This window comes from Pungitius pungitius, chromosome 19 (genome assembly GCF_949316345.1).
Source record: "Pungitius pungitius chromosome 19, fPunPun2.1, whole genome shotgun sequence".
Classification (NCBI taxonomy): Eukaryota; Metazoa; Chordata; class Actinopteri; order Perciformes; family Gasterosteidae; genus Pungitius; species Pungitius pungitius.
The window spans coordinates 1,895,957-1,915,827 of NC_084918.1; the positions used below are offsets into that span (position 1 = coordinate 1,895,957).

Sequence of the window (19,871 nt, forward strand, 5' to 3'; positions counted from 1 at the left end):
AACAGCCTCTGAACTACGAGAGGAAGAAGACCTACACCCTCCACATCGAGGGCACCAATACCCACGTGGACCCTCGCTTCTCCTACCTCGGCTCCTTCAAAGACACCGCCACCCTCAAAATCACCGTCGGGGACGTGGACGAGGCGCCCGTCTTCTCCGTCGACCACTACATCATGGACGTGTACGAGAACTCGGCGGGCGGCACGGAGGTGGGCGCCGTCACGGCCCGAGACCCCGACAGCAGGAACAGCCCCGTCAGGTGAGCCGCTTCAACGCGTCTGCAGGAACCATTTCAAATGTTGAAATCCGCGTTGGATCCTGCCTTATCAGTCCACGTGCGCGCCATGGGACGGGGGGTTGAAGATCCTGAGTTTACCTCGTCAGGACGTAGACGAGCCCACACAAAAGCAGTGGAGGGTGGAGGCTCTTCTTGAGACTTGGTGCTGATGCAGATGTGACTGGTAGCCAATTAGCTCTCTCACTCCGCCAACTGATTCATGGCCACAAACGTACCGGTCTTTGACAGATGGATTCCTAGAAATGTCCAGAGGGGCTGGTTACCATATGTAGTTTTTTTTTTTTTTTTTTTTTTTAGAATCATACCCGATGGCCAGATGGATTTCTAGAAATACTCCAAAAAAAAAGAAATGTTACCACGTATTTTGAAATAATTCGTAAAGGGTACATTTGCAATGTTTTTTTTTTGCCATATGGCTCACAGCTTCATAGGTAATCACCTGCCCATGTGTTCATGTGTTCATCTCCTGACCAGCAGCCCTTTTCTAGTGTTCAGATTCAGTCGTGTTTCAATAAGATGCAAAAAAAAAAGTGAGGCGCTTTAAATTCAGCGCCTGGAGGTTTAAGTTTTACTAGAAAGATTATTTTTGCCCTAAAGAAATGTTTGTCTAACCAAATTTCTAATTTGCATGTCATATCTCTTCCCCGTGTATTTGTACTTTTTGGGGAAAAAGCATTTTAAGATATTATGTAAATGTCTAAATGGACGCACAAAGATTGCTCAACATCTGCAGCAGTCTGTTTTTAGTCAGATTGAGTATTTCCATGTGGCTTTAATGACCTCGATCCAGCATAACGTGAAAGAGATGTGCAGCATTTCCTTTAGGAGCTGCACCTGCATGCATTGTTTATCATACTAATGTTTGGGCTTCATTTCGTCTGCTAGTCTGAAGAACCCCCGAAGCACTACAGCGGCTTAGCGCATTAGTATGCGCTCTAAACACATGCTTGTGAACTGTTGAAAAAGATTGATATTGCCCCCAGACAGTGAGCTAATCCTGGGTTTTTTTTTTAGCCCTGCACAGGTACCTTCGCTCCGTGACATTAAGCTCAAGCAGCTCTTCACCGCTTGTGTTCATTCCACTTCCATCTGAGCTAAACGAGGGAGGAGCTGTAAACATGGATCTCCCCATGAAATTAATTGACGCTGGTATGTCACTAGGACACAGTTATCTGTTGCTATTACATGTTGCAGGATCACAGGGAAAGGGGGACTTATTCTGCCACCCTCCCTGTGTAGGACATGTCAGCAGAAAGAGACATACATATAACAGAGGAGGGCTGTGCCGTGTGAAATGCCCTAAATGGGAAATGCTCCGTCATCACTGCTCTTTGCAGCAGTTGGGGCACTTTAGCAATGACAGGTTTGAATGGAGCTTCGTAGACAGAGGACCGACCAGCGGGATCCTTTTGAACCTGAGCAGCGTCTGTGTCTGATCCAAGTAGTTGTGTAGCTTTCCCCTGGTAAACAGCTGTGCAGTGTACCGCATGATGCAGGGCCCGTGAGAAAATATATATATATATCTCTGGATGAGAAAAAGCATTATTTTTGATATGGTTTGATAGGAATAAGAAAAAGAATTGCAAATTAATCTTACATCAGATCAAATTCATTACAAGATTCATTACAATGAGCAATAATTCAAGTGTGGTTTTCTTTTTTCTCCCGTACAAACCAAAAATGAAGCAAACGTTTAACACCCAAACTCTGTTAGTTTGAGCTTTTACGTGAAAGCTAAAAGAAAATCAGATCATTCTTTCCAATCATTTAAACCCTGGCATTAATGCCCATTCACCATTTCCATCTCTCATGCCAATTGAAAACTGTGAGCCGCATTACTCTGGAGAGTGAATGAACGCCGGATTAAAGGTGTAAATAGGTCATTAAGAGATAAATTAGGGAATACACACAGTCAATGCTCATTTCGTGCTTGAACCCGTGAGGGGAGGGAGCAGCTGAGCCCGTCTCTGCTCTGCACGCCGCAGGCCGCTCGGCTTCTGGCTGGATGACAGCGTCGCTGGGAAGCCATTACAACGGTGCAAACACGTCGCCTCGCTGCCTAATTAGAAACTGGAGGATCATTTCTCTGGACTTGGAAATATGTATTTCAAGACCTAAAGTCCATTTCAAAAGCACCGGGAGTCATTCTCTGCGGGCGCTACGGGGCTTTCGTATATATTTCTCCCTCCGTGGCTCCAACATGAATAAGTTATAGTTCAAAGTTTAGAAGGCGATCGCTTTGTCGAATGAATGCAGTAATAATGGAAAATATGGTATAAAACTACAAATTAAGCTCAATGTCCACCTGATGATCTTAAAATTGTTCAGCCGGGTAATTCAAGACAGCATCTCGACGGGCTCGTAGTCCACAGTCCACATCTAGATGACCACGCTCTCGTCTTTTCTCATCTGGAGTGGACCCATTAGATCGTCCCTTTCCTCTCCTCCTAATAGGTACTTCCTGGACAGCAAGGAGGAAGGAGTGAGGCACTTCAGAATCGACGAGAGCAGCGGAGTCGTGCGGACCACACAGCCGCTGGACAGAGAGGACGCGTCGTGGCACAACATCACCGTGATGGCCTCGGAGGTTGGTAGGTACCAGGCTGGCTACGATGTTCAGGGGGGGTGGAGGGGACTTCTGTTCGCTCTCACCTGAGTGCTCTGACATGTCGAGGTTTTTTTTTTTTGTGATAAAGAGAGTCTTTAACTCCGGGCAAAGCCTCCAGTGGATTTGCAGACAAACAACTGCATCGTGTTGCGGGGGGAGGGGTGGGGGGGGGGGGCATCATCGTCTTTAAAATCAAAATGAATAGAAAATCTAAAAGGGAAAAAGTTTGGACTGTTCTGGACATATTTAACAGAACAGGGTGCACATTTCGCTCGACGCCCTTTGGGCCCAGCAGTAAACACATGGACCACTATTATCCAGTTGATAGAGGCAGTTCAAATAGATTGCTCTTGCTTCCCACCCTCATCTAGTTTAGCCCCCGAGCTAACGGGACACTTTGTAAATTGTTATCAGAATTGCATTGAAATCACGGGGTGAGCTCTGTGTGACAGAATGATTGAAAGAATAGAAATTCAAAGGTAATGACAGGTGCTAAAGTTCTGCCCGGAGGCCTTTTTTTTTTTTTTTTCCTTTTCCTCACTATTCTTTCACCAGCAGATAACGAGACACCCCGAGGGGATCGTGGAGTCACGGTCCGAGTTCAAAAATCATAGTGTGTAAAACTGCAGTCCAAATCAATATCAACAATAGGAGCGATCCATAAAACAGAACGCCTCCATGAATCTCCGCTGCACGCCGTCCCTTCAGCGGCAGAATAAAAACCAGCGGCACGGTTTACACACTCTTTGATGGGGATTCTACGGGAAGCGCCGCGTGGACGCCGACCCACTGCAGGACCCCGACCCACTGCAGGACCCTCGTGCACCCGTTAAAAGCACTGTTTTTTTCTTCTTCTTTTCCCGAGATTTTGCGCTGGTGATATAACGGCGCGAATGTGCCCTCTGTTTTGCAGCCCATTGCAATTTCCCGCATGGCCTTTACGGCATGAAGGAGAAAATGACTTGAGTCTGGGGGGATGTAGACGTGACAGACTGTCCTTTAACCCTCTGAGAATCCTCCATGTTAAAATTAAACTACTGTGCATCTTTTGAGGCTCATTTGCAAAAGAATTGAGACAAATCTGGGCTGAAAGTTTAAACTTCCTTTGCCACCCAAGTAAAGGATGCATTCCACCCTGTGGGAATTACACACCTGGGATTTTTTTTGTGCAGGTTTCGGGTGGTTTAAAAAAAGCCTCTCGTTCATTTGGTCATTCGCCCCTCAGTCACTCCAGCACTTACCCACCTGGGAGGGATGCACACAAACAAGGGCCTCCGGGTATTCTGCTAATGTCCAGTGTCACTTCTTCGAAATGTTTTAATAGCATTTCGACCAGTAAAATCACACGTTGAGTTTAAACCCGAGCCCAATAACAGATGAGTTATAAGTAACAATTAAAGTCTGGAGAAAACAAGAATAAAGGAGTTCATTTGCATATTTATTAGAATGTATACAAATTACATCAGAGTGTATTTTTCTTATAATTAACTACAAAATCAAATTAGTCCCAATTGTTTTAATGTCCTTCCGAGAATTAATTAAACCGACGAAGGCCCGGCTAAATATGTGAATTGTTATCAGGTAACTTTGGTTAATTTGTAATCACAATTAGCCAAATCTCTTGCTAACTGACGGAGGTGCTGCATGCTAATGTTTCTGTATCTTCGCTCGCCTCGCCTCGGTGTTCAAGGTTACAGTTACATGCCAAAGCCATTGTCGAGAGCGGAACAACACATTTATCTGACTCCGAATGATCAAGGACACGCAAGAGTTAGAGACACGAAGCAGCACAGTCTGCTGCAGACTCTCCTGCAGGGGTTTTTTCCTTCTGATATACATTTATATATAGACTATGTGAACCATGTTCATTGTTGGTTTGTCGGATCACCTGGTGTTTAACAGTGCAATGTTTATTGGTGCAATATGGGACCTTCTTTGGGCCCTGAAAATACCTTTTAATGCAACCGATGTTTTTCTATTTGTGCAATTTTTTGCTGAGTAAGCATGCTATGATTCAGCGATGTACTGTAACACATACTCACACCTGTGAGCTACAGTCCACTGCTGTTTGTGGGCTCAATGCCTTGCTCTGGGGCCCTTTAGCAGTGCATCTGGAAAGCCTTTAGCACACAGATGGGGCACATTTAGGATGAGGATATGATGCTATGATGCAACCTCTGAACCTCGAAAAGAAACCGTGCAGTGCTGCTATAACACAAAACACTGTCCGGTGTTATTTGCACTCAAATGATTAGCGCACGTTAGTTTGAAAGCTCCCTTCCTAGTCAATTTCTGAAAATAGTAGAGTAATAAAAAACATTTGAATAGTCCCTTTAGTTTCTGCTGCAAAACTTAATTGTATTCAAGCACAAAATAACCCAAACGTTTGTCCCCCCCCCACAGATAAAAGTGTCCACCGCAATTCAGTGGTTCAAATCCTAATGTAGGTGTTAAATCGGCTGATTCAAACAACAGTCACGTTCTCAGTGAGGTACAAAGTTATTTGGTCGCCATTAAGGCTGCTACTTCATGTTAAGATGAAGGCAGGCAGGTCATTTGATTGACATGCTTTCGTGCAGTGAAGGGGGAACATCACGCATCGCAAGCCTGGACGCCACAGTGCTGCAGAAGATGATCAGATGTGCTGTGATATTCTGAATCACCTTCTGCAACACTGCATCCCCCCCAGTGCTTTTATAAGACAAAACCCAGGAGCTGCCTTACAAGAAGAGCACAGTGTGTCCCAGTTTGAAATGCTCCACTTTGTTATCAAGCCTTACATTTAGTTGTTTCCTCTTTTTTTTTTCTCCCCCCCCCCCCCCTCCCCCGCCACAGACAGCCCCAGCCTCCTCAGCCACGTTCCCGTCACGGTCCAGGTGCTGGACGTGAACGACAACCCGCCAGAAATAGCCACGGACGAGGAGGTCATCGTGTGCGAGAGCTCCAGGCCGGGGCAGGTGAGCCTCGCCCCCCACCCTCACGTCCCCCCCCCCTCCGCTCACACGCCTCGGGGTGCTGTGCAGGAAGCACCTCCCTCTCTCAGCAGCGTGTCAGCAGCAGACCGAGCTCGTTCCAACTGGCTCTCGGCCGGCGCCGATTCCTTCAAATGGCGAAGGTTTTTTTTTTTTTGAGAGGTGCTGAGCGATCCGCGGCGTGGGAATGGCTGAAAGGGCAGTTAGGCACAGGATGCGGGAGTATAGACACAAATAAACACATTTTTAATGTTTTAGCTAATGGGAGAGAAGTTTGAACTACGGTTTGCATTAAATTTGAATTACGGTTTGCATTAAATTTGAATTAAGGTTGTATTACAGCCTCAGGGTTCCTCGGCGCAGGGGATTAAGTGGGAGGAATTGTAACGGGTTGAATGAGACAGCGGCACACATTCAAATGAGAATAAGAGCTGCTCATTCATGTTATTCATGTTATTGGTTGGTAGTGATCCATCAAAGTGCCTGCTTCCAATTAAGAGTCAAATCTTACCTGTAAATCAGGGTTCAAGGTATACTGAACTGTGTGCAGCCATGGCAACAGGACTGCAGTGAAATGGACCCATTCATTTATTGAAATGACCACAAACGCGCTTCACAACGGCTCCTCGTTGTCTTTGTGCGATGGATAAGAACTCAGGAAACCCTCAACCTGTCAATGCAGGATTCATGCTTTATTTACCTCTCTTACACTGACGGTGCTTTCAGTTACAGTGATTTTGAATAGTTTAACTTTTATATCCTTTTATTGTCCTGTTATTCATTTCACCTCGTTTAATATTGTATGATTTCATCATTTGGAGGGAGATTAGTCTCAAACTGGGCCCAGTTGTCCGTCTCGGTGGTTCTTGGTGGAGCACTTTGAAACGGAGGAGTCCTCTCAGACTGCTCAACTGTGCAAATATTCAATGTATGGCGCAGTACTTAAAGACGACCTCACGTGTTTCTCCAGAAGTCATTATGCTCCAAACCACAATTAGCATTATGAAAAACCACTTTGCACCCACTCAGGAAACAATCCTGTGGGGACGTCTCCTCAGGCAGCCTTTTGCCGGCTGACTCACAATTAGATTCTCTCATTTTTCTTCCTCCGGTTTTCCTGCTCTTTAAGAGTTATTTTTACCACTGATGGAAAATAAAAAATCAGCCCAACTCGTCTCCGTCCGTACTGGACCTGGATGAGAGGGGAGACGTGACGCTGGGACTGATTCCCCCCTTCGTGTGTTTTTGTCTCCTGGACGTCAGGTGATCCAGACGGTGGCGGCGGTGGACAAGGACGACTTCGCCAACGGGCAGCGCTTCTCCTTCGCTCTGCCCAGCGCGCTGCCGGTTAATCCCAACTTCACCCTGAAGGACAATGAAGGTAATTAAAGTGATCAATGTGTTTGTTTGCATTTGTTATGAGCGCCGCTCGCTCTCTCTCTCTCTCTCTCTCTCTCTCTCCGCCTTCGGGGCAGGACGGCGCTCACGTTTCCAAAGTCCAATAAGCCGTACGTTTACACCTCGGAGGCACAATGAAATAAAACATGTTTGCGCATCGTGTTGTCGGAGGGATGAGCCGCAGTTGTGGCCCCGCCCCACCAAACCGGATGGGGTGTTACCGTGGCAACCGCCCCAGTGCCAGGTGAACTCCTAGCGTCACAGGACTCCACATGGGTCTCTGAGCCAGAGAGAGACGGACAGAGAATCGAAATGGAAAAAATCGTGCTAATGGGAGATCAATCGGTTTAGCCCGTGGTCCACCGGGCCTCCCCCCCCCCCTGCAGCTAGTTACAGTGGGAGGACCTACCCCTTGCGTGACGGGACAACGCTGTTTCTTTAACACCTCTTTTTGGGTGCGATTGTTTTGTAAATGTTGAGAAAAGGAAACACATTTTTCTGAGATTTGTCACTTCCTGAGGAACCCCGGGTGTGGACGCCTCCACTGTGGCCCCCCCCGCCCCCCCCCCAACGCTCCAAACCCTCAAAGCACTGGCTTTCCAACCCAACATTTTTTGTCACGTTGGCTTTCTTTAGTTTATGATTCTCTCAAAAGTTGTAAGACGTATTTTAACAGAACCGTCTGCAGCAACATATTCCCAAAGCATTCTGGAATGAAACCCTTCTTTCTTGAAGGATTGGTGGCAGTTTTGTGGTTCTGTTTTATTAATGGTGCCTTTCATTTTGGATTTAGCTCATGCTGCACGCCGCCCCACAGGATCTCTCTTTCCTCCTCTGTGATATAATCCTGTGTGGGAGGGGCCGTTTATGCGTTGTGGCATGGGAATAAGAAATTATTCATATTTCAATAATTTGCCCGTGAGAACTTGAAAAGAATTAGATACGTTTCTATAGGGCATGCTGATAGAGATTATTCCCCTCGTGATAAATGATCCCGTCCCGTTTCACCCACAGATCCTGAAACACTCACCACTTGCTTTCCTTAAAACCAGGGAAGCTGTGAAAGAGTTGATCTGAGTTCAGAGCAACAAGCCGAGCAGCTGACCGGATGAAAGGGAGGAAGCGAAGGCCTGTCGGAGCAGTTAAACGCCTCCATCACACGGAGGTGCTCTCATGTTCAGCAGCTTAAGCAGCTCATCGATACCGGACAATAAATCCCAACTCCTTGAGATCCTTGTATCCACCTTTCATCATTTTTATTTTATTGCTCCATTAAATACTGTCAGAAAGCCTCGCTCTTCAACGGCTGCGGAGGTGAAGGTAAACAGCGACGAGGCAAATTCCAACACTGGCTTTTTTTTTTTTTTTTTGCAATCGGTAGGGAGACGAGAGGGAAGACACACAGTGGGGTTTTTTTGGGTCTTGTAACATCTCCCAGGACAGAAAACGACGAGGTAGAAAGCCGTCACACAAAAGGTAGCCCACCCTGCTTCGTGGTCTATTTATAACTTGCTAAAAGCACATGTCTCTGTGTTTTTGGAAGACTTGGAACGGTCTGTTTGGAGACTCTGTAAATCGAGTTTATCGAGGTAATGAATCAAAGCAGAAGCAGGTTCATTTCCTCGTAGACCTCTATACATCCACCCTTCTTTATAGGGTCATAGTTCACAGCTTAGCGGTACACCGGTGTAAGCTTTCCGTACCCGTTCATGCCGGCGTTGCCATAGCAACTGACGTTGCTCTTCGGCTGGCGAATGAGCCCCCACTAATAATCGTACATTTATAAAAATGACAAACTGGATGCCGGGTACAGCTCAATGAATCAATGTGTTTACTTGAAGAAGCAGAATCTTTCTAAATACCCTGATGTGGATTTTGGGCCCTAGTTACTGGACATACGGGGTTTCTTGCCCCTTTTTGCTGTTCTTCAATTTCAATTCCATTAATTCCTCGTCCATCTAGATTTCTTTTCCCTTAAAATTCCTCCTTGCCTCCTTTCCTCCTCACGTACAGATCGCTCACAGTGTGGAGCGTCGGGAAAGTTTTTTTTACGGTTTTGGGGGGAGGGGGTTCGTTCCTGTAGGAGAAAAAAAAAAAGATTGAGTTTAAAGCAAAATTGATTCCTCATTCATTTCAGGTAATTTAACAATAGCAGCTGTTAAAAGAACCCATTGAAGCATCATTCACACAAAGCTATTTTCTGCAGCTCTTACCATATCAGATTTGTTAAAAGCCATTATATTTTTTCATAATTACTGGTTTTGTAATAGCTGCAGCTGTTTGACTAAGTCAGACCAATATAGCGGTTAAGTTTTAACATCCAGCAAAAAAAAAGGAAGATACAAAGAGGAAAAACATGTATATTTTGAAGTGTTTTAAGTGTGCCTTTGTTTTCGGGGATGAAGCCGAAGCTCCCTAGTAGTCTAGCAGGTATGTTGATGCATCCAAAGTGCTGGCTGTGCTACATTAAATACAGGCCAAATTCATACAGCATATTAGGAACCATTATGTCTGAAAACAGGAGGGATGCTGCTCCTCATCTGCTCCGGGAAAGCACTTTGTGACAAACCTGTCCTTAAAAGCCCTTTAAATAAACTAGACTTCACTGTGCAGACATTCAAATGTAAATGCTTCTTTGATCTTGTGATCTGTCACATTGGGATGACATTTGCTTCTAAAGGGGCAATTAAACAGAGGCCATGAGCTCTAAATAAGCCGCATACTCAAGTAAATCAATTGATTTCGGGAGGCGTCTTCCTCCAGTGGGCCCACAGAGGACCTTATAATAATACAGTTAATCAGCTGTGTGGAATGAAGCTCTGCCAAGACATTGATACGTGGGACGTTTAATTAGCTTTAATGTCATTCACACTTTACATACACCCCGTATCTGCTGAAACAGCCCCGTTTGTGCCGAGAGGGCAGAGCAGCAGTCACAAGGTTTGAATGTCAAAAGTTGAATTACAAACTGCAGAATCCTATTATATAAGCATATACAGTATATATCCCTAATTACCAGAGGTGGGTTCAAGTCACTGTTAGGCAAGTCACAAGCAAGTCTCAAGTCATTGCCCTCGAGTCCCGAGTCAAGTCGAGTCAAAGACGAAGCAAGTCCCAAGTCGAGTCACAAGTCACAGCCAACAAGTCTCAAGTTGAGTCACAAGTCGAACCATTTTAGTTTCGAGTCATTTCGAGTCCTTTTATTATAGTGGGGACGGGGAACCCTGGGTGATGGTGCGCTGCCTCACAGACCTAGACTACGAAGGGAAGGGTAATGGTGGATCGACTGTGACTGTGTTATAGTACTGTAACGCTCACCCCAATGCTGCAGCGTAAATAAGGAGGCGATGACTGGCTTGCAACTCCGCTGCATTTATTTATATAAAACAACTCAACTTCGGTCACTGTTGGCCGTCACCACGCCGAACGAACACTTCCGCATACACGGCCCCCCAAAACTCGGGTTGTCTCGCGTAACTACAGCTGGTAACGGAGCATAACGTGAACACATGCAACATCTGCATAACTGATTAACTAATAACTTTAACTCAGCTCATTACACTAATTTAAAACGGACGTTGACATAATGTTGGCGAGCATTTCCATCGGAGTCTGAATCCGGGTTCAAAAATCCCGATTTTTGTAACCATGAACGAGCTGTCTCGTTGATACGGTCAAATGGACTGCAGTGATTGGATGTCGTGCAGGCAGCGCGCGCTCTCTGCATACAGGTGGCGCACATTTATTTTGACAAATGCAGATAAACAGAGCGGCGCGGCCGTGTGAAAATGTTTTCATGGGAAGTAGCAAGTCTTCTCGAGTCAAAAGGCTCGAGTCCAAGTCAAGTCACGAGTCATCGGTATTCAAGTCCAAGTCGAGTTGCAAGTCTTTGTACGTTTTGTCGAGTCGAGTCTCAAGTCATCAAATTCATGACTCGAGTCAGACTCGAGTCCACACCTCTGCTAATTACTCTAATAAGTTATGTGCATCATTAAATAAACCAATGGCGAGTGTATTTAGCAGCAGTCGGGTCTTTGAACCAACTCCTTCCTGCGTAACAGGGCAACATAATAACAGTAATCAGCTGACCTCTTTTGATTGTTACTGCAGAATCGCACAGGCCGACCTCACGGAAGGAACGTATTAAGCGGCGCGATGGTGTGCACGGGCTGAAAACAAGGCGTCGTGTTTTTATTTCACGTTTTATTCCCCCCCCAGGCCCCGCTGAGTCGGACTGATCCATATCGAATGCTGCGGACTTCTTTTAAAGAAGAAGATCTGCTGTTTTTAATTCTGCATGAACGGCGTTTTCCACCTCCGCCCCCACAACAATATTCATCTTCAAACACCACTGTGCCATGGATCAATATCCAAAGCCATCCCATAATAATACGTAGACGCGTCCCGGTTAAGTGCGTTTCCCCTGTTCTGCTTGGTTCTGCGTGGATTCAACCGAAAACACGTCCATATTACTATTATCTGTGCATAATTATACAAATGCAGACTCGTGACACGTTGTTGGTTCATCAGCATGTGTCGACATGTCGGCCCCGGACGATTCATCACCTCAACAATGTGTGCACTTTCGGGATGGAGGGGAAAATGGAGCAAATAGCAGGTTCATGTACTTCCCTACAAATAACCGGAGAGAAGATTTGTGCTGAATCGCACGCACGCGACACCTACACACACCCACCAAAGTTCACAAGGAATCCAGTTAAGTGCATGTGTAGGCAAGTGTGAAGTCTGCAGAGACACGGAATGCGTCGCGAGTCCTTTGTTCGTCTATTTTTGGTGTCCTGTTTTACAGTAAGTCAGCTCCTTGACAAAGTTATTTGCATTTTACTGTGATAAATACCTTGAATCCCAATGTAACGCGGCGTCTTTTATTACTCAACTCATCCTTGAGAGCCTGAGATTTCATCGTTTTACATCCTTTTCTTTCCGTGACATGAAATATTTTTTTGGGGGGTATTTTTGTTTTGTGTCACACACTTGAGTCACAATTCCTGTGGAAATGGTCAAATTTGTGCATTTCCTTCTTCAACCGCTGCCGAGAAGCCTCAATTAACTTTGCATCTTGAGATGAAAGGACAAGAAGCCGCGTGCGAGCGCATTGGGAAAAGTTAAAAAACGAAAAACAGGTCATTTTCCACTTAGTGGCACTGTGGTTAACGAACCCAGTGCTGGCAGAACTCCACCGGGTTGGGTCGAGCCGCGAACACGTCATGCATATTCATTTTCTTTCGTTTTTTTTTTTTTTTTCATGTGATGAAAACCAGACGAAAAGGGAAAAATCGCTCGCTACTGATGTGCAAAATAGCACAGGCCAAAAAGTCTGGCACCATTTCCGATGAAGTGTGAAAGGCTCTCTAAAGAGTGCACACCCCACCATCATTTCACGGGTGGTCACCTGCCTCGCGCCGCGCCCCCCCCCCCCCCCCCCTCACGATAATCCGCATGATGTACAATTAGCATGAGATAATGGATGTGTGTTGGCTTGCTGTGGTGCTGCCTCCTGTGGTTGCAGCGTATACACCCCCGCCCCCCCCTTCACCGCACCCAAAATACCCCACACCGACGCTGCAATTCTCTCCCTTGTTATTTGCATCCCCCCCCCCCCACACACACACACACACACCCACCCATCTGCCTGCCGAGTCTGACTTAATAAAGCTTGAAGTGCGTTTTGTCATTCCAGCTGTCGATCATTGTAATTATTCATAGATGGAGCAGAGATTGGAGTGGGAGGCGAGGTCTCCGAGCGGCGGCGTTACGGAGGTGTTTTTCCCCGGGTGGAGAAGGGAAAAAGGTTACCCGGCGCGCACGATTCAGCATTTTTCCGGAAGTTATGTACCAAAGTGCATCATGTGCAAGTTTCCAGCCAGTCGGTCACGTGAAGCACAGATTAGTCATCCGGCTTCGTTCATTTCTCTCCCAAAACATTTTAAATCAACAGGGACGAGTGGCATTTTGCAGACCTTCATTCTGTGGTGTGTTCATGCTCCATGTTATAGCTGTGGCTATTTGGACACCATGCAGATACAAGTACCAGTACACCACTGCATGTCACACCCCAGTCCGGCCTTGTGTAAGCTGAAAAGAAGTGTGCCATGAGCATAGTTGGTGCTATACACAAATGCGCGGGTGAAATAATGAACATCGTCAATTGAAATGTCCTCGATTTGAGTTCCCGGTGCATTGGGTGACTAGTCAGCTGTCCTTCCGTAACCCCTTGCGATTGGTCGGCTCCTCGGTTCGTCCTCGGGGAGAGTTGCTCTTCAAAGCAAACACAAAGTCGGTTTTGGTTAAAAAGCAGCGGCTCTGATGTTGACCCTGAACATACAGGGGCTCTACGCGTCATCACTCACACGCATTCACAGCTACAGGAGCCATGTCCGGGTTTTATGTCCGCCCCGACACACGGACACACGGGTCAACGCGGCCTGGGATCGACTGCACATCAACAACCATTTATCAACAACTACGTAGTAGTAATAGCTCGAGCCAATTAGTAGCAGCAGTAGTGGTGTGGTTTCAGGTTAAGGGTTAAAACGCATCTTTTTATCACGTCGGTGCTTATTTGCTTCGTGCTCTTTTCGTCGCAGCTTCTCCTCAAGGTCTCTCCTGTTTTCCTTATCTTTCCTCCTTTTGTTTCTGTTTATCGACACGACAAGTTTGCTTAACAGAAGTGCTTCTGCAGAGGACAAGGTGAACTGCTCTTTCGCAGCACATCTAAATGGTAAAAGAAAACACCTTAGAGAAATAATCAGCCTTGGCACCGAGGGGGGGGAAGCAGGAAGTGATCTACCTGCTTGAGATACCTCAAGAGCAAAATATATCCACTTCCCAATGGAATATGCTGTGGGTTGGCTTTGCTTTCACCCCTAAACCCCAAATGTCTGACCCCTTTAAAAAGGTAATTGAGTAAATGAGTGACAAGACAAAAAAACCCATCAATTCGTCTCTTCAGCCAAAGGCTCCAATAACAAAGACGTATTTATTCATTCTGTCATTTTAGACAACACAGCCAGCATCATCGCCAGGCGGCGGCGCTTCAACCACCTGACCCAGGACCTGTACGAGCTGCCCATCGTGGTGCGGGACGGCGGCGAGCCGTCGCTGAGCGGCACCAGCACCGTGACCCTGCGGGTCTGCCCCTGCCAGAGTCACGGCAGGGTCCGGATGTGCCAGGGCGAGGCCTTCCTCTCCTCCGCCGGCCTCAGCACGGGGGCGCTCATCGCCATCCTGCTGTGCATCGTCATCCTGCTGGGTAAGTTGGTGGGGGGGGGGGGGGGGGGGGCGGGGGGATATCCTCGTGGGGGGGGGCGGCGTGAAAACAGAGGAGATGAAGGAAAAAGAAGCAAAGGGCCCGGAAAGGGTCTGACAAGGGCAGAGGAGGAGAGCGAGGGATGAAAAGACACGCGAGGACACAGGTGGAATTAGGAATGAGGGGTAGGAAACCACGGCGGCGAGGGAGGGGGGGGGCGGGGGGGGGGACGGAGGTGGGAGGAACAGAAGAGGATTTGAAGGACACGGAGCGAGGAGGCCGCAGGAGAGGTGACGCCAAGGACAAAGACGACAAAGAGGGACGGGATGGAGGCGGCTGGTTCAGCGCGAGTCGGAGAAGTGAATGATGCTGAAGAACCTTCGGCGGTAAAGGGCGTCGAAACACAATCCCCCAGCAGCCCCCCCGACGGGAAGCTGGAATCCCACCCAAAAAAATCCCATCTGTTGGCGAGAAGAAATACAATTCAAATGTTTTGTTTTTCTGCAATGCAACCCGAACTTTTCCCTTGCTGGCACGTGTTTGACGGCGTGCGGCGTGACCAGAGGAGCAGGGGAGCGGCGTAGGGGGGGGGGGGGGGGGGGCGGAACGCCGACGCCGCGCTGCGTGTTGAACTCATCCGTGGCGGATATGAATATATGATTCCATCAGAAACACTTTGAATAATAAACAGGGCGCCGGCGTCCACGTCGCGGCAGCCGCAGCGACCCGAGGAACGCGCGTGCCTTGTTGCTATAGCAACCGGGTCTTTTGCAGCCCGCGGCTTATGATTATGTATGAACTTGCAAATGTGATCTTGACACTTTGAAGTTGGAGCGGGGGGGGGCGGCTTTCTGAGCAGGTGGAGAGCGTCTGAGCGACGGCGACCAGATCTGATGGCCGAGTGAACTCGAGTCAACAACTTCCTGTCAAATGAGCGGGGGGGAAGGGGGGGGGATGTCACGCACTAACTTCCTCCCTCTGCGACGGGGGCCGCGATTGCACCGAGCGGCCCGGCGGCACGGCTCCGGCGCCGCCGCCGCCTCTTCAGTTGATGCCCGTGGACATTAGTGTGCGTGAAGGGTCACGCACATCCACACTGACCGTCTCCCTCCCTCCTCTGTGCCCGAAGCCCAACAAACGAGCCGCTAATCGTCAGCACGAGGCAGTTAGTAGAGAGCGGGAGGGAGAATAAGGATCACACCTTTTGTTCTGACCCGTGTTGTATTTGGAGTTTGCGTTACGAGGGAAGTGTCTCACACACGGTGACCCGTTTTCCTCAGGAGATCAGAGATTGTCAGCATCAGATTCCACTCCGTTTAGCAGCAGCTCTTTCAGCTGTATTAGGAGGTGCAGGGAGAAATGGCTGCACTTGGTTCTCCTGGTAGATAGTGATCTAATTTTGTGGCTACACTTGTCTTGTCTTTTGTAATGAGATGCAACAGAGCGTGCTCAAAGGAGCGGCTATAAAACCCTGGATAAAAACATTAAATTTCCTGTGAATTCTTCGCGATACAAGCCCCCATTTTGTGCGGCTTACTCTTCCTCCCCGCTGTAAGGATATTTTAATTTTTTTATTGAATAATAGCCGCTAACAAAGCTCTGCGGATTCACTTGTTTTCATTTTTACAAAAATGCCAACTTTCAGCATAACACTGTAAAACGATATTGTTCCCAATCCAAAAAGGTGGGTTTCCGATTGCTCAGCTTAATATTGACAGTCCTTCCTAACGGGGGTCAATGCAGCATAAATGAGACGTCTGCAGCAAACGGGAATCTGTAGAGTGATAAGTGGCGGAAGACCTCGACTGGCCTTGGAGAATCAAATGAAACGACCCGAATGGACCACGGGGGAGCTCTAGATAGGGATAGTCAAATAAAGGTGACCTGTGGACACCGAGAGGCTGGTAAATAACAAAAGGTGCAGATCAGTGAGCTAGTAAACCCTACGAGATGGAAGCAGTCTGCAAACTTGGCAGGGCGAGGTCTTTATTTCCCCCCCCCCCTGCACACGCTCACTTCCTGCATTGTGTAACTGGTGGGGTGCGTCCTCCTCTCGTTTGACCCCACTCGGGCATGTTAATCACGTGCACGTTTCATCAAACCCACATGCGAGGAACAGGACTTAACAATGAACTATATGCAGGTAGATGAATCTGAGCACAATTACTTCAGTCACTCAGAGTTGTGAGGTACATTCAAACGCAATGTGGTGCAATATGGAAAAAAAGGTGACTTTGTTGCCTTCTTCATTTAGTTTCCCATTATCCATTTTCAACTGGATCCGGGTCGGAGGAAACGCCTCACGGCCTCACGCGCTGCCCTGCAGTTAAAGCATTAAGGATAACTCGCTGTAAAAGAGAGACTCCCAACTACGTAAATTCATTTATTATTAGCATAACTGCCGGTTATCATAGCTTCTCCTAATGTGTTATCGGATGAACAATGAGGGCATATGTCCCGTGGACTCAGAATGTATTAACATTTCTTTATTTGATGAAAGGTAACCTGATTAATGACATGTCTTGGGGAGAATATGCACGAAGCTGTTATTATATATGTCCACCTGGAGCCCCAAACCACAGGTTTAAATCTTCTCTCCTCTGTAGTTTTATAGTCTGCTCCTGTGTAGCTTTATGGTCACACACTCACACACATGAATAAATGTAATGCTGGGGTGCAAACCTCCCCCAAAAGCTTCTTGCATTTTTAACATCACGAAAAGCTGAGACTGAAGCAGCTCCTCTCCATCCGCCGCCTTCACGTCTCTGTTGAGCTCTCACCCTGTACGTGTTATTTGGAGAATCCTGTTGCACAGTACGGTGTTGCTGGTTAGATAGAAATAGCGTGGTTAACGGTTTCATTTGCAGCAGCAGGATGCCCCAAAACATTCTAATCACCCCCCCCCCCAAAAAAGAGATTTATTTCTGCTCATTTTCAATGCATTTGGATCACGCACTGCTCCAGCTCGTCTCTGTTAATGCAGCATAATGAACTCCTTTAACATATTGCAGTGCATGCAAATGCACTTCCATTTTATTAAATAGATGTTGGTGTTAACATCTTGCATTCAGGTCATCATTATCCCAAAGAAGGATAAGTCTCATTACTTTTAGGAGCTGCAGCGTGTCATCAAATATCACTCGGCAGGGCACTCGTAGCTCCGTTAACGGTGGCCCGAGATGTTTAACCCTGCACGCCGTTTCTCTGCAGAGACACTGAGCAACGTCCTGCGATATTTTCTCCTTTAATGTGAGCCGACCGGCCCTCGTGCTTCATAGCGTGGCCGGTGCGGTGAGGATCACATCTGCTGCCTGCGTGGTGGCCACCACGTGGACACGGTCGTCCTTTTGCAACAGCTTGCGTTCAAAAGAAACGGCAACGCAACAACAACGTCGGCTAATGCGCATTATTGATTTACAGCACCGGGGCGGTTGGTTAGTTTTTATTGTCCTGATGTGAAACTCGCTGTGTTCATTTGCTTGACTGTTTATCACCGCATGGAGCTGATCTGTGTTTTGTGATGTTCTTCTGCCTCGAGGGTTTATCGGTGGATTTGTTAGCCTTTATAGCCTTTTTCTCTGCAGATGATAAATAAGTCATTTCCCTTGTAATCCCTCTTGTGTCCTGCAGCCATCGTGGTTCTCTTCATCACGCTGAGGCGGAGCAAGAAGGAGCCGCTCATCATCTCCGAGGAGGACATCCGGGAGAACGTGGTCACCTACGACGACGAGGGCGGTGGCGAGGAGGACACCGAGGCCTTCGACATCATCGCCCTCCGCAACCCGGCCGCCGCCGAGGAGCTCAAGTTCCGACGGGACGTGCGGCCCGAGGCGGGGGGGGACTGCGGCGGGGGGGGGCTGCGCCGCCGGAGCGCCTCGCCGGAGCTGGACGAGGGGGACGTGTACGAGTTCATCAGGCAGAGACTGGTGGAGGCCGACATGGACACCAGCGGGCCCCCCTACGACTCCCTCCAGACCTACGCCTTCGAGGGCCAGGGCTCCCCGACGGGGTCCGTGAGCCCGCTGGACACGCCCGCCACGCAGTCGGAGCAGGACTACGACTACCTGGACAACTGGGGGCCCGAGTTCCAGAAACTGGCAGAGCTGTACGCAGAGGCGGCGTCGGACGCGACGGGCTAATCTGTGATGTCACTCACCCGCCTTCAGAGGCGATCGGTTTGAAGTCCGTTTTTTTTTTTTCTTCAAATTTTCAGTGAACGATGTGAGCAGAGTTGCTTTCAAACTGTTCCCGTGTTGAACTGAAATGATGATCTGCGATTTTTTTTTGGGGGGGGGGGGGGGTTTCGTTTCATTTTGTCACTTTGGATCGTGGGCCGTTCGTCTGGAAGTGTTAAATCAGATTATGAGACGCAAGAATGACAATGTGAGGAAAAAAGGAAGATGATATTTTCCTTGGTGTATATTTTTTATTGCTCAATAAAGTCCCGAAATCCATATGGTTGGATATGTGAGAAAAATAAATTGTACATTTTGTCTTCTTCATCCAAGGAGTCCATTCTTGGTGCGATACGGCACGCAGTCGAGGTTGTCACGGTGGGAGGAATCTCCAAAAAGGTGTTTATCACTCGGCAGGATGACGCTGAGCCCTCCGGAGGCACAATAACGACACCTTTCTTCCATTTCCTCCGCGTTGCCTCGTCATCCGCCGTAGCCCCGTTTTGTCTTTTTTCCAAACTTTTACCAAGTGAAGGGATGCAAAGTAACTTCACCACCAACAGAACCGAGAAACCCCCGAAGGTTCTCCAGGATCTCTCGTGGTCTCGTGGTGTCCGCATCGCTCTTTCAGGAGCCACACGTGTCCCTCACACACACTTGTGGGTAATTACGGCCTGTTGTTCGGCCTCTTTGAAGCAGCTGCAGCAAGCCGTGAATACAACACTGATTATTTGTCTCTTCCTTGCGGGGGGGGGGGGGTGAGGCTTTAAAATCACGTTACATTCTGTGGTTTCATAACTGCGACCAATGACCTTTTTTCACTGGAATTCATTATCACATTTTAATCAGCAGGATTTCCACTCAGCCTAACGGTACGGCCTTATCCATTAGACATCTCGTGTGCCATCTTTGATGTTATGCCATACAATGGAGTGAACATCACCTTCCTGTGCATCCATTAGGGAACAAAGAATCATCTTGCATTCAGCAGGTAATGCGTCTTTGGCAACAAGAAAACTCAAAGTTCAAAGTGCTGTGATTTTCTCAAGTAGCCGGTTCAGCAGCAAATAATACCATTTGCTATTGAGCTTCTCTTTTCTTTTCTTTTTTAAAAGAGGCCACGTCAGGAAAGTTCTGCGGCCCGTCGCGA

The 19,871-nt window shown here is 47.7% G+C and overlaps 1 protein-coding gene across 2 annotated transcripts in view; it reads left to right on the plus strand.

Annotated features, from left to right (window-relative positions):
* The window catches only part of LOC119198687 (cadherin-18), a 55,226-nt gene extending 35,963 nt beyond the window's left edge, over positions 1-19,263 (plus strand). For both annotated transcript variants that reach the window (XM_037456121.2, XM_037456120.2), the window contains exons 7-12: positions 6-259; positions 2,753-2,889; positions 5,742-5,863; positions 7,142-7,259; positions 14,298-14,549; positions 18,177-19,263. In XM_037456121.2, coding sequence (XP_037312018.1) covers positions 6-259; positions 2,753-2,889; positions 5,742-5,863; positions 7,142-7,259; positions 14,298-14,549; positions 18,177-18,685 — 1,392 coding nt within the window. In that variant the 3' untranslated portion in view covers positions 18,686-19,263. The remainder of the gene's footprint in view (positions 1-5; positions 260-2,752; positions 2,890-5,741; positions 5,864-7,141; positions 7,260-14,297; positions 14,550-18,176) is intronic.
* The last annotated feature ends 608 nt before the right edge of the window (positions 19,264-19,871 follow it).